Source organism: Cavia porcellus, unplaced genomic scaffold (assembly GCF_034190915.1).
Source record: "Cavia porcellus strain 051 isolate PalLab524CR breed Dunkin Hartley unplaced genomic scaffold, mCavPor4.1 scaffold_17, whole genome shotgun sequence".
In the NCBI taxonomy this organism is placed as follows: domain Eukaryota; kingdom Metazoa; phylum Chordata; class Mammalia; order Rodentia; family Caviidae; genus Cavia; species Cavia porcellus.
The window spans coordinates 29730493-29744525 of NW_026947500.1; the positions used below are offsets into that span (position 1 = coordinate 29730493).

At 50.8% G+C, this 14033-nt stretch overlaps 1 protein-coding gene across 4 annotated transcripts in view; it reads left to right on the top strand.

Annotated features, from left to right (window-relative positions):
- Positions 1-455: 455 nt before the first annotated feature.
- Positions 456-14033, top strand: part of Cars1 (cysteinyl-tRNA synthetase 1) — a 54307-nt gene continuing 40729 nt past the window's right edge. The window contains exons 1-4 of one of the 4 annotated variants that reach the window (XM_003468335.5): positions 462-581; positions 7406-7654; positions 11739-11830; positions 12881-12969. In XM_003468335.5, coding sequence (XP_003468383.1) covers positions 557-581; positions 7406-7654; positions 11739-11830; positions 12881-12969 — 455 coding nt within the window. In that variant the 5' untranslated portion in view covers positions 462-556. Of the gene's footprint in view, positions 582-7405; positions 7655-11738; positions 11831-12834; positions 12970-13166; positions 13235-14033 lie in introns of those variants that run through there. The other 3 variants (XM_005003037.4, XM_063227716.1, XM_063227717.1) reach the window with 3 other exon arrangements.

Sequence of the window (14033 nt, forward strand, 5' to 3'; positions counted from 1 at the left end):
TTTATTGGGCTTTTCTGGATTCACCCCGTTCACTCGGCAGCTGTTAGAATGGTGTTTCTACAGCATAGATCGGTCTTGGCTGCTCCTTGAACCCTTCGATGTGTGCCATGCTCGGCTTTGCTTATTGGATGCTTCTAGAGTCCTTGCAGTGTTTGAAGCCTCGTCCTGGCCACAACACCGCCCGGTTCTCTGACGCTGCCCGGAGTTTCTCCGGGCTGGCTGTCCTCTGGGGTCATCTTCACGGCGCTGTGTGCCTGGGGGTGGCTGCCCGTCACATCTTTCTCTCTCTCCTTTTCCTGCCAGCTCCTGATCCAACCCGTTACAGGGCTAGACTGTCCCCTAGCATAGTCCGACCCTTCCAGTTAGCCGACCAGATCTGGACCTCCACGTCCCAGCACGCCTAGCTCGATGCCCAGCATACCCCGCGCCGCGGCTTCCTTGCCTAGTTGCCTAGCGACAGGGCGTTTCCGGAAGGCGGTGAACTGGGCGGGACTTCCGGGGCGCGGTTGCATCAGATTCTGGGAAAGTCGGTGTCGCTGGTCAGGGATTCCCAGAGATGGCAGGTTCCTCCGGGGAGCAAGGTAAGTGTCGCGGTGGGATGTGTGGGACGCGGGCCGGCCAGAGAGACGTCGCGGGGACCCGAGGATCTGTCAGCTGGCGCGTCCCAGCAACTAGGGCCATGGAGTCCCAGGAAGACAGTGGGCGAGCCACGGTCTGAGGAGCAGAGGAGGACTAGGGAGGTCCCCGGACGGGCAATGGCCGCGTCAGACTCAGAGGGATAGTGGGGGCCTGGAGCAGGCTGTAGGTTTCTGAGCACACAGTGGTTATATAGCGTGATCATTTGTCAAGACAGAGCTCTGGGCAGCCACAGGTCCATGGGCGGGTAGTGGCTAGGCCAGGATTCAGAGGGGCAGTGGGTATCCAACTTAGACAAGGTCCAGGCCGGGGCTCTGAGGCAGCGGGCCAGTGGTCAAGTCCAGGCTCTGAGAGGCAGCTGGTTCTCAGGGCCGGGAGGAGTGGCCTGGGCTCTGTGGAGTGGCCTACAGAATTCCTGCAGGCTTGATTGACAATTTGACCCTAGCCTTGCAAGACCCACTCCGTCCCCAGGCTGTTTCCTCATAGGATTGGGGCTAACGGCTCTTTGTATATGTGACCATGGAGTAGCTTGTGTGAAGCAACTTGTCTGCAGCAGGTGCCTGGGCCCACTCTCTTCCCTTCCTGCCCCAGCAAAGGCAAAGGCTCAGGGTCAGGCTCAGGGACAAGGCAAAGGCTCAGGGTTGTTTTTGGTTTCTGCCCAGCCAGGTAGGCGGAAGTCATTTGAGGTTGGTACTTAAGAAAATAGGACAGAGGAAACCTGAGCTACATGTACACACACATAAAAGGGCTTGGGGTTTTACCAAAGCTTTCATCTTCAGTTTGACCATCAGTCACAATCAGGAAGTACCTTGTCAGAGCATTATTGCCTACTTTATTGCCACCCAAGAGTTCCCCTGAGAGGGTGACCCCATGAGTTACCCGTGTCACTCAGGGGTAAACCAGGATCTTGGCATTCAGCCCTTTGAAGAACAGTGGGTCTTTTCTCACTGTTCCTTCAGCAAGATTCTAGGTGCTCAAAAGAGTAGAGTCTGTGGTTCAGATTCCTAACAGAGTTGACTTCGTGAAGGAAACATGGTTAGTGTAGATTTTATTCACTATGCGGAGAAAATTTAGATGTGAGTTCTGTGCCTTATCTTAGTTTTTCATTGCTGAGACACAATCCCTGACACCCATAACTTAAAGGAGGAGAGGGTTACATTGGTTCACAGTCTGTAGAGGTTCCAGTCCATAGTCAGCTGGCTCCAAGGCAAGGCAGCATGGTAGAAGAGAAAGAGCCCATGACGTGGTTGCCAGAAGCAGAGAGAGGGATCAAGGGAGGAGGGAAAAAATAGAGCCTTTCAGGCCATGTCCCCATCACCTTCCAAATATATATTTGTATATATATATATATATATATTTTTTTTTTTTTTTTTTAAATGAGACAAGGTCTCACTATGTAGTTCAGGCTGACCTCGAACTCATAGTGATTCTCTTGCCTCAGCTTCCGAAGTGCTGGGACTACAGGCATGTACCACCACACCTGGCCCAAATTACATTTAGCTATAAACTCATCAGTAGACTAATCAGTGGATAAGTATCATGCTACCTCGATCCAGTCCTCTCCCCCAAATCCTGCCTATGAGTGAATGAGGGCATATCCAGGTAGAAACTGTAACATATCTCCATATCCTGTACCACTGTAAGTTATTCTGTGTTGTCCTGTATCCTTTGTTTCTGAGCCCTCAGTGGGTTCTAAATAAGTGACTGATCACCTTGGGTAACCCAGTGACATAGGGCACCCAGATGACAGAGCTGTCATCCTATCCCTGGTGGCAGAAGTCCCCACTTTTCAGACTTGTTGCGTTCTACTAGACTGACATGCCTGGATTCCAGCACTGCACCAGTCGCAGGGCAGGCACTTCACCCGACTCCATAGAACACTCTTGTGGCCAACAGTCTAACCTGGGCATGCCTTTCAGAGCTGGGTCCCACCCTGCCCCATCCTCACAGCAACACTGCGTAGTGTTTCTTACCTTGGATGATGCCATGAGCAATGAATGAGTTAGTAGATGCAAAGAACTTAGAGCAGTGCCTGGCATGTAATAAGTGCACGTGTGTGTTGGAAACTAGAACCTGTTTCTTTGGTTTTAAATTAAAAGTGTATATTTGGTTCATTTGTAAACATAACAGCATATTGAGGTGTTTTGTTTTTTATTATTTTTTTGGTTACTTTAGAACTTTTGACTTTTGAAAGAAATGGCTCATTTTTGGAGATTTCAGTATGGATTGAACTGAATTTCCCAATGTCTGGGTGGCAGATATCTGTCCCAATCTGAAGCGTAGGGCACATACCCTGTCCCTAGAGTGACCCTCAGACAGACAGTCCTGGGCCATCCTCTCAGGAAACTGGAAACCAAAATCATGCAAAACCTCTGTATCACTACCAGAGATCTCAGTACTGTGGGCTTCCAGGTTCCAAAAATCGCACCTTCCCCCCACCCTGAAGTTAACCTCATTGAAAGTGACCATCTCCGAAGATATTTTTGGGATTCCCCTTTTCTGGTCCATCTTCCTTAAGCTGGCTCATGTTCTTCTTCTCAGTCTTTTGAATCACAGCTCTCCTCTGTAATCTGGTGCAGACTGGGTTTTGGGCTCATCTCAGAGCCTTCTAGGTGGACAGAGCTCATCCCCGGGTCTTTTCCTACAGACTTGGAATATTACTTTGGTGGCTGCTGTTAGGTCAGGCTTAGTGTAATTTTTATACTGTCTAACTCAAGGAGTTGGTATATCATAATGGGTGCTGCCCTACACACTTTACCTGTGTTCTACTTTATTACCTTTGAGTGGCTCTTTACAGTAGATACTCCTGTGTCTATCTGTGCATGTGAGAACCATGATGTCCAGAGAGGTCCAGCAATGATTCCAACATCATACAGCTATCCAGAAACAGTGCTAGGCTTCTATCTGGGGAGGCTGATAGCAGCAGGGATTTTAACCACCGTATTATACCAACTTTCCGGAGTTTATTCACATAATTAGGCGGGCCCCAGATTTTGAGGGTGCTAAGACTGCTAAGTAAACAGAGGCTACATGCTTTGCTGTGTTCCCCAAAGGAGAGTGAAATTATCTATTTATAGGATACAAATATTTGCACATTTGCGATGTGATGTGGAAGGTCATAGGGGCAGTGCCCTCAGGGTGGCCCTGCTGGTGGTAGTGGCACCATCTGATTATACTGATTTGTCGCAGTGTGGGAGGAAATTGGGTACATCTGATAACCAGCGGCCTCCCCAGGAGGAAGGTAATAAGCACATTTCTCTGAGGAAGAGATGATGTCTGAGAGCTGCCCTGTGACTTGGGCTCAGGCGAGAGGTGGAACCTCTCAGTATTCAAGAGGCTCTGGACTCCAAGAGAGTGGCATTAACCCAGAGGAGGTGGGGAAAAGGGGTACCTGCTTGTCTTCCCCAGGGAGCATTTTCCATTCCTCTGTCTGAGAGTCCTGGTTTGGGTGGGAACTGCCACAGAAAGTGCATTGGAGTTGCCTGGAAGCTGCTGGGAGCTTTTGCAGTAACAGAACAATCTGACGGCGGGTAGTGCTGGAACCCCATGGGGGAATGTTAGCAGAATGGAATCAGCCAACAGAGAATTAGGGAGTAAGAGAGGGGTGCAAGCCCCCACCAAGCTGAGACTGAGCTCCCTGGCAGCTTACTAGGAACACAGGCATGCCGTGTAGGGCCTGTGTTGTTCCGCAGGCACCCACCTGTTCTGCTAGGATTCTTAGCATACTGGAGTGGGAGCCTTGGCACCAAAGTGAGTCTCCCAGAGGTAATTTGAGCCCTGCTTGTTGGGCCACCTCAGAGGGTCTGAGTGGCAGATCTCAAGTAGCACAAGATTGTGGCTTCTAAGGTGCTGCTGAGCATCCACCATGCTTTGAATTGCGCCAGAAGGAAAGGTAGAATGTGAACTAGGCCTAGAGCAAATGTAAGTATGGAAAAAGGAGCTAGAGGAAGGGTACCCCTTTGACTTGTCTGGAACATGGATTCTTTGACATGAGTTCAGTTCATCTCACAGTGCTTGCATTTGTGTGGTTTAGTAAATGCTTTGTAAGGTCTAGTCCCCCTTTAAGACATTCTCGCCTCCAGGGTCCTGTCCTTTGATGTATTTACAGGCCAAACTGCGAGTCCATTTGGTGGGACATTCTCCCCAGCAGAAGCAGAGCAGGAGTTTAGGCTTGTCATGTGCAACTCTGGTGAGGGCCCTGGGGTAAGCTAGACCTTCTCCTCACCTCAGAACAGTCAGCCCGCTGAGGTCTGGCTCAAGGCCAGGACCCTGAAGCTGCTTTGTTTTTATTTGTTTCCTCCAGACGCCCTCAAATGCAGCTACCACAAACTCAAATGAACCCCTCCCTCATACTGGCCACCCTGTCCACTCTGAGGGTGCCTCTCTCCAGCTGGGCTGTGCTCCCTCAGGGTGATTCAGGATGCCCCATGAGAACATTTAGGAATGAATGTGTAATCTTGGGGTAAGCTCCTCTAGGGAGCTGTCTGCATGTAACAGCAATTACAATCATCATCATCATGCAGGAACGATTATAATAATAATGATAGCAAGCTGGGTGCTGGCTGCTGGCTGCATGCCAAGTGGTTTTTAAACATTTTTATATGTGTAATTTCACTTAGCGTACCACAGCTTTACGAGGCAGATGTTATGAACGTGGTTTCTGTGTGCAGAAGACAGGTGCCTAGCCTCGGGGGTTGGGACTGTGTCCTGCTGGGCCTGTCCCAGAGTATGCTGTAGGCTGACCTTTCTGGATCCTCTTCCTTAGCTCTCTAAAGCCCCTGTAGTGTTTTGATGTTGTGTATATTTTGCTCATAAAAAATTACATGCAGTTCTTAGTGTAGAAAGTGTAAGCAATGGAGACAGAGAGGGAGATGAAATCGCTAACAACCCTGATGGTTGGATTTTACCACTGTTGACATTTAGTCCTTAGTCCTTCGCAGCCCTCACGAGGATGTGCTCAGTGTGAAAAGCTCTGTTGTGTGTTTGCTGGGGGGTAGACAGAACCCTGAAGCTGAGCCTGTGCGTGGCTCTGCTCCCTCTCACCACGCTCGGGCCTGATGTTAGACTGAGTAGTCTCACTAGCGACTGAAAAGTCAGTCAGTGCTGGGGACAATTTTGAGACCCTAACCATACCTTTGAGGGGACCTGGCTCATGTGAGTCTGGCATGTCTCTCCTGTATATCTGGTCGCCACCATCTTCTTCCTAAGTAGGATATTGCTGGTACCCCTAGAGGAGAATACTGGAGTGAAACGGAGGTTCCCTGAGAGAGAGTTGCTCTACATAGGGATTTCAGGGATGTTTCATATTCAGTTAGCATTAGATGTAACTAGACCTGGTTTAGTAGTGCTCAGAGCAGAGGCTGCCCTCAGCTGGAAAGAAGGACACCCTATTAGTGTCCATCCCTGTGAGGTCCCAAGAGTGATGTTGGCAGCTCTCCTTGTAGAACTCCCTGGCCTTCACCTGTGGACAGAATCCCAGCAGTACTGACTGGGCCCTGGAAAAAAGGGGCTACTCTCCAAATGCTGGTTCCTGAGAGCTGCTTCTTGAGGAGGCAGGGAATAGTGGATCCCAGAGACACTGTCCTAAGGCTTCCACAGTGGCCCTGCTGAGCAGCCGCAGGTTCTTGAGTATCCAGAATGTCCCAGGCTTGTTTATGCCATGATAAAGCATACTAAATGGCAAGGATAGACAGACAGTAAAGGAAAGTAAGTTTGGGGAGAAGGATCCAGAGGGCTGGGGCCTGGAGTCATGGGCATTGCAACATTAGTGACGTGAGCACAACTCTGAAGGGAGTAAGATACCCATCAGTATCTGGGGGATACTGAAAAAGGAGTCGCAGCTCCAAGTGCCTCACCTGCTGGGGTGAGAGCAAGGCTGGGACAAGTGTGAGGAGCAACTCTGTTCCTCTTCCCCCAGTGTGAGTGGACAGGAAGTTGGGTCTGTATTCCCCTCCCCACCGCCTGCCACAGCTCCTTGGGGGTTCCTTGGAGATACCCCTGCTTGTGGAGGGTACAGTTCACAGGGCATACTCCTAGGATGGTCCCACCGTGGTCAGATGTGGCTGGAGCATCCCTTCTGTTAGCCCAGAGCTTTCTCATGTGGGTTGCATCACCCTGGGAATAGGGCCTTGGACCACTGAAAGTTGTGCTAGGCCTGGCCGTCTCCATGCAGATGCGCATAGGGGCTGTATGTGTGGCGAGCGGTGCCATTCTCACATGTTGTGGCCTCATCACCCCTGTTTTGTGTCTCGCTGTTTTAGGAAGAGTATGCTCCTGTGGAAAGGGATTTAGGAACGGGGACTTGTTTCATTGTTTTCTGTTATGAGTTTTTAAAATTGAGGTGAAGTTCACATAATATAAAATTATTTTAAAGTTTGCACTTGAGTAGCATGCAGTGTGGTCACAATGTCATGCAAGCAACTTCAGTTTGGTTCTACAGTGTTTTCTATCACCGCAGTAGAAAACTCATGCCCATCAAGCATCACTCCCATCCCCATGGCAACCACTGGCATGTGTACTGTCTGCCTGATGTGCATGTTTATATCCAGGAAAGGTTTTGACTCTGCCTCTCTCTGTTGATGCCTGCCTGGCAACCTCGTGGAGATTTCTATCTGCCTAGTTGTGTGCCCTCTGCCATTCATGCCTCTGCCTGCCTGCCTGCCTGCCTAATGTTGCTCCCACACGCTCTGTCTTCCCCATATCATGTGCCTGCTGCCCTCCCATGACCTCTGCCTGCCTGCCTGACAGCCTGTGCCCTCTGTCTTTTCAGCTGCTGACTACAGGTCCATTCTGAGCATTAGTGACGAGGCAGCCAGGGTGCAGGCCCTGGACCAGCACCTCAGCACGCGTAGCTATATCCAGGGGTACTCACTGTCCCAGGCAGACGTGGACGTGTTCAGGCAGCTCTCGACCCCTCCCGCTGACACGAGACTCTTCCACGTGACCCGGTGGTTCAGGCACATAGAAGCGCTCCTGGGTGGCCCCCGTGACAAAGGCGAGCCCTGCGGGCTCCAAGCAAGTGAGTAACAGTGACTTCTCCACCATTAGAAGCTCTGCTTCAAGGTCCCTGGAAATGGGGTGCCACGGGGCAGTGGATATTGAGTGAGTGCCTCACCCCAGTGTCTCAGGCAAGCTACCCAGTGGGCAGATAGCATGCTTGCTGGGCCAAGGGTAGGATAGAATTGTGCCCTGTGGAGTTGGTTCTTCGAGAACAAAGTACTCTTGTTGGCACTGTAGAGCTACCCATGGTGGGGTCACCCGGGACAAGTGACCTGCCAGGATATAGGCTTTCAGCCTTGGAGCTAGCTCAGTGGGAACCTTGCCTGACCTGGTTTGGTTCTTTTCTTTATTGTTTCCATAAGTTTGCAGAGTTTCCCTCCAAGTGTAGTGTCATTGTATCCTAAAGCCATAGTAATTGACAGTGATATTTTTAGAAATCAGAAATAAGTTTCATTTCTGTGCTTCATGACAAACTCAGCTGCATGACTTTCACTGTCCAGGGCCCCTGAGCACCTGGCCGCTGTGGCTTTGGGTGCACTGCCTCCTTCATATGTTGTGAGCTGAGTGCTGTCTTCTGGCAGTCCTTATTGATGACCTGGAGGCTTTTCAGACATGAAGTGAGGAATCTGGAACATGCCTAGGACCTCCACCATGGCCAGGCTTCTGCTAGGTTCCCCCTGTCAACCTGGGCGGAGGGAGTCTCCAGTCTCCTGGAGTCAGAGTAAGTCTTGGTTTTCTAGAAGTTTTGGCAGCAGACAGCCTCCTCCTCCAGTACAGGTGGATGGCCTTGCTGTGTAGCCAGTTTCCTCTCCTGAGCAGCGCAGCCACTCTGCCCCTACCTGGGAGGTGAAGGGGACCTCATAGACTTCTGATCTGTGGAGAAGAAAGCCACTAACAGCAGAGCCCGGTGAGGATGTGGCCTGATGGGTGCAGGTTAGGGGAAGGATAGACTGTGGGCAGCACTGATAGGATTATGGTGCCTCCTCCAAAGTCCGAGTCCCCTGATCACAAAGCCCATGTGTTCAGGAAGGACATGAGTTAGGCCAGTTGGCCCCTGAGCAGAGCCCTAGGCGAAGGTGAAGGTTGGGGCTGAAACCTGGGCCTGCCTGCCACTTAACTGTCCAGTGCCTTTGGGCAGGGCCCAGACCTTCAGAGTTTAGTGTCCGAACCCACGCCTCTGGGTTGTAACTGTGTAGCTGCCCCCATGTAGCAACAAGAATCACAATAGCTGCCCTGTTGCACTGAAATCTTTTCTAACCCTTCCAGCCTCTGTCCTCGACACCAAGTGGGACAGTAGGAGGCCATCGCCCACCGGCTCTTTGGTGCACTGCAGTGTCTTCACTGCCCTCCGGCCCCCTGTGTACATTCACTGACTGCTCCTTCTTGCTCAGTCAGTCTAGCTGTGTCCTTTTTCTAAATCAACTTCTGCAACAGCTGAAGGACCCTCCCAAACAGCGAGAGTCTGGGCTCCTTTACCCTCTTAGCCCTCTTCCCATGAAGCCAGACCCCTTCCTGCCCAGCTCTGTCTCTGCTCCTTCTGCCTATTTCCTACCTCATCAGCCTTCTCGCTGCCACTACAGAAGGAGGGCCACTCATTCCCAAGGCCATGAACCTCTTGGGCAGCTTCCACCTGGGCCTAGGATTCAGTGCAGGAAGGCTTTAGGCATCCCCTTCACTGAGGACGGGCATAGGTCTGCCAGACCCAAGGCCACACCCTAGGATGGTGCAAGTTCAGTGTTCCTCCCTAGCAGGTGACACTCATCTGCATGACTGAGTGTCCTCTGCAGGAACTCCCCACCCTTTGTGAGGTTCCTCAGGAGCTGAGGATGTTTCTGGTGACCACCCTGTCCTTTGCCTTTCAATCTTCCCATCCTGTCTTGAAGGCCAAGACTGGTCTGCCGTGTAGAGCTGTTCTGTTGGTGCTGTTTGATTAGGAATAGTTTTTCATGGTGTCTACATGTCCAGACAGTGCCTAGCAGGGGTAGATACCTGTGGTGGGGTTGACACTGTCTCAGAAGAAACCCAACCAAAGTCTGATACTGGTGGAGGCATTGATGGTGTCATCAGGTCCTGGAGCGTCAGGCAGAGGTGGAAGACTGTTGCTAAACATGAACTCTGATGACTTGGTTTAGGGATGGTTCACTGTGAAACGTGGCCCATTGCATCACCTCTCCCAGTATTTACTTCCCTTTTGCGTATCTGAATTCTGTCTGCCAGAAGTCCTGGAAGCCAGTCATCAGCTGTGGGGCTGGCAGCCTGTAGGGGAATTGGCAAGCTGAGTGTGGCTGGGTGTGCCTCTGGAGCACTCCAGGGTGCTGCTCGGGCACATGCCTATGCAAATCTTTGTTTTCAGTGCTCAGAATGGCAACACTTGGCAGCGGCAGCATCCCTGATCATTTGTGAGGACAGCTGCGTCTTGTGTCACAGGGCCTCAAAGTGGAAGGAGAATGGCAGGGCCTCAAAATATCAATTGCAGACTATCAAATTGTAGAATGTGATTTTCCTTTAAGTGGATTTGATGCTTTTAAGTGAACTTTTAAGAGTGTACGTGATCTCACTGACCACTTCATGTCCGATTAAGGATTTGCAGTTTTCCACAATCAGAATCTGTGGCCACCTGTGGTCAGGCTGGAACTTACCTGCAGGAAAGAGCATAGCTTCACTGTCAACTGCCTCCCTCCATCTCCCCCATCACAGAGTGCTGACTTCCATCCTGCCCTTACCCTGCTGGTTATCAGTATCCTCCTACCTGCCTAATGTGGCCTAGGCAAGGGTAGAGACCAGAGTAGACTTCTGTGGCTCTCAAGATGGGAATTAGCAGGCAGTCTGCTGGCCCCAATCAGGAGACTCAAGGAGGGTCTGGACATGGTCTCACCTGTGGGCAGACACCCCCACCCTCAGCACAAGAGACAGAGGTGGCAGAGACAGGAAACAAGCTGTCTGGGGAGTAGGGAGACAAGAGTAGGGAGGGAAGAAAATGTGAGCACCGAACCCTGGTGTTGGTCTCCTCCATGGCTCAGCAGAGGTGAGCAAGGGCTTTCCAGGCACCATGCAGGGTTGCAGGTACATAAGAATCTGTGCCCCAGGAGGCTTGGGGATCTGATACACAGGCGCGTAGGCTACAGCAAACCCAGGGCCCAACTGGAAAGGCAGAGGAGAGAAACTGCATTTCCCTGAGGAGCTGGTTGGGTGAAGCCAGCAAAATAGGGTACAGGAACCTGCCTGTGACAGTTGGAAAGCCTTCAGCAGTGCTCAGTGATCAGCTTTTTGAGACTGAGACTGTGGGGTATGAAAAATGACTCTATGGTCTCTTCCAACCTCAGGACAGTCATACCTCCTCAGGGCTCTGAGATACAGGCTGCAAGGACAGCATTTCACTGGCCAGAGGCAGATCTGTGTTAGTGGCAGGGGTCCACAGACCCAGGACATGTGCCAAAAAGAGATTGTGTTATATGGTGGCCCCCAGATCAGGAAATCCCTGGAGAAAGGGACTGGCCTAAGCCAATGAGGACCAGCTTGGGGGAGTGAGAAACAGACACAGGGTTGTGTCTGAAGATCAGAATTTGCATGATTACAGGGTCAACACCAACAGCCAGGCACTGGCACCTGGGTAATCAAAGATAGAGGCTGAAGGTTGATCTCATCCTGACCTGCTGTGACCACGAGGCACAGCTGTTTGTGCCCTGACCCCTCGCCTCTGTTGCAGCTAGAGGCTTGGAGGTCACCTGTGTCCCACAAACTGTCTACAACTCACCTCGTGCAGAAGAGGGCAAGTTAGGGGCAGCGAGGGTTGCAACATCACAGCTCCAGTAACAGCACAGCAGCCAGGGGTCAGGGAACACCGCGCTCGGCCTGACCTGCGAGCCCCTGACCACACTGCATGGTGGTGGGGGGTGCCCACCTCGGGGGCAAAGGAACATGTTGTGTGGGCATGCCTCAAGTCATGCTGGAGGTTCATGCCACCACACAGCGTGGGAGCAAAGCTAGATTCATATTGCTTAACATTGCATTAAAAATCGCAGTTCCTTTGTAGAAACCAGGTCTCACAATTTAGTGGTCACTGTTCGTGGGTGCTGCATGTGATCTGTCTACTCTGCCTCCAGGTAAAGGCCGGCGAGTGCAGCCTCAGTGGTCCCCTCCAGCCGGGACTGAGCCATGCAAGCTCCGCTTGTACAACAGCCTCACACGGAACAAGGTAAGGAGGGCCAGGCAGCATGTGTATTTGCAGCGCACCCAGGAATCATGGCATCCTTGGCCCTGGCCAGGAGGAAGCTGTCTGTTCGCTGCAGGTTCCAGAATGCCTCAGTCCAGGTTCAGGATCCTTCTATTACTTCCTGTGTTGTGGCCTTTAATTCAGGCAAAGTTGAGACACTTGACACCATGCATGATGCCTTCCAGAAGCCTGTCTACCAGCACTCGGCCTGAACTACCTTGCTGGTCTAGCTGGCTGTACCCATGACTAAGTGCTGAACTCACTCACAGTCAGGCCAAATGTTGGGGTGCTCTCAGGACACAAGTTCAGCAGGCATTGCTGCAAGCTAAACAGAACGGGCACGGGCAAACCTGTCAGGTGTTCTTGGAGCAGCAGAGAAGGCAGATGTAGCTGCTCACTGAACCAGCTCTGCTTGGTTTGTCTTGCTCAGGCTGAGGCTGTTAGAAAAGGTTCCAGCCCTAATTATTTTTAATCAACGCTTAATAGGGCAGGAGGACAAGTATGGAGCAGTTCATTGTCTCTGTATGAAACTCATTGGTCACAACTGCCCCAAGAGATCTGAAAATATTGGAGCTTTCTGGTCTCCAACCTTGACTCCCCCAGGAGGGAGAGACCCTGGCCACTGGCCTTCAGCCTCTGTGTCTTTCATGGAGAAGAAAACAGCAGTGCTGGCCCCCTGGGAGCGTGAGTACCTCATGGAGGGCAGTAACTGTTAGCTGTGGTTGGTAAATGAACAGCATTTCCACTAGACAGAGAAGTGTTGTTCCCTTTACCAAAACTCTTCAAAGAGGAGCAGGATCCCAGGGATAAAGGGCGTCGAGCTGCCAGTGCTCAAATCCTAGACAGTGCCGAGGATGCTCTCCCTAGACCCCTGCCAGACCAGTGTGACTTGTTCAGTGAAATGAAATGGTTCTTATCGAATCTGTTGGTGCAAAACAGAACAAACCAGCATGATGTTTGTTACTGCTTTTGGTGCTCCTGTACAGTGTTTCTGGAATTTCTTGTGATCGTCCTTCCTTCGTTTCTAACAAGGATGTGTTCATACCTCAAGATGGGAAAAAGGTGACGTGGTATTGCTGTGGGCCGACTGTCTATGATGCATCTCACATGGGACATGCCAGGTAGGGTCTAAAGCCCTGAGTAGCCCACGCTTGTGCCGAAAGATGAAAACAACTCAAAAGGAAAATGGCCCAGAACCCTGTGGCTGCTATTTCCAACATTTGCCTCATTTCCCCAGCTCTGAGGGTCCCTGGTGGGGGTTGGGGGGAATTGTCCTGACAACACACCTGAGGCTGGCTGGGCTCTGACCCTCCTCTAGGTGCTGTGGGTGTGGCTCACCAAGAGTAGATGGCTCCTGGGATAGAGGCCGCAGAACTCTTTGGCAGTGTAAGTTGAGTTTCCCTCATCTGAAATGCTTGGGGCCAAAGTGTCTTGGATTTTTTTTTTTTTTCCTCATTTGGAATTCTGCAACATTTAGAGCATTTTCATGTGTGTTTTATGTGTGCCTCATATACATAGGCTGAAAGCAATTATTATACGCAGTATCTTTAATTTGTGCATGAAACAGTGTAGGATTTTCGATTTCGCAAGGATACTCAGAAAACTTGGGGTTTTCCACTAAGTACAGTAGGTCATGCCTGTGTCCCTGACTGAGATGCCCAGGCAGGAGGACCATGAATTTAAGGCCAATTTGAGACCCTGTCTCAAAAAAATGTTTTCCTGTTCAGTTCTAGGGGTTGAACCAAGGGCCTTCGACTTCAGTGTCATCTCCAAGCCATGTATATATATTATGAGTTTGTTGGTGGTTGATTGGGTTTCTTTTTGTTTGTTTGTTTGTTTGTTTTGTTGTTGTCTTTTTCGTTTTTATCGGTACCAGGGATCGAACTCATGACTGCCTGCTTGCAAAGGCAGGCACTTATGCCGCTGAGCTAAATCCCTAGCCCCTTGATTGGGTTTCTTGTTTGTTTGTTTTGTTTTTTGAGACCAGGTCTCACCATGTAGTTCAAATTGGCCTTGAATTCACTGTGAAGCCTAGGCTGGCTTTGAATTCTCAGCAATCCTCCTGTCTCAGCCTCCCAAGTGCTGGGATTACCGGCATGTGCTGCCCACACCTGATTTTATTTTATATTTTAATACACGCTCTTGCTGAATTGCTGATATGGCCTCCGCCACCCAGAGTTCATGT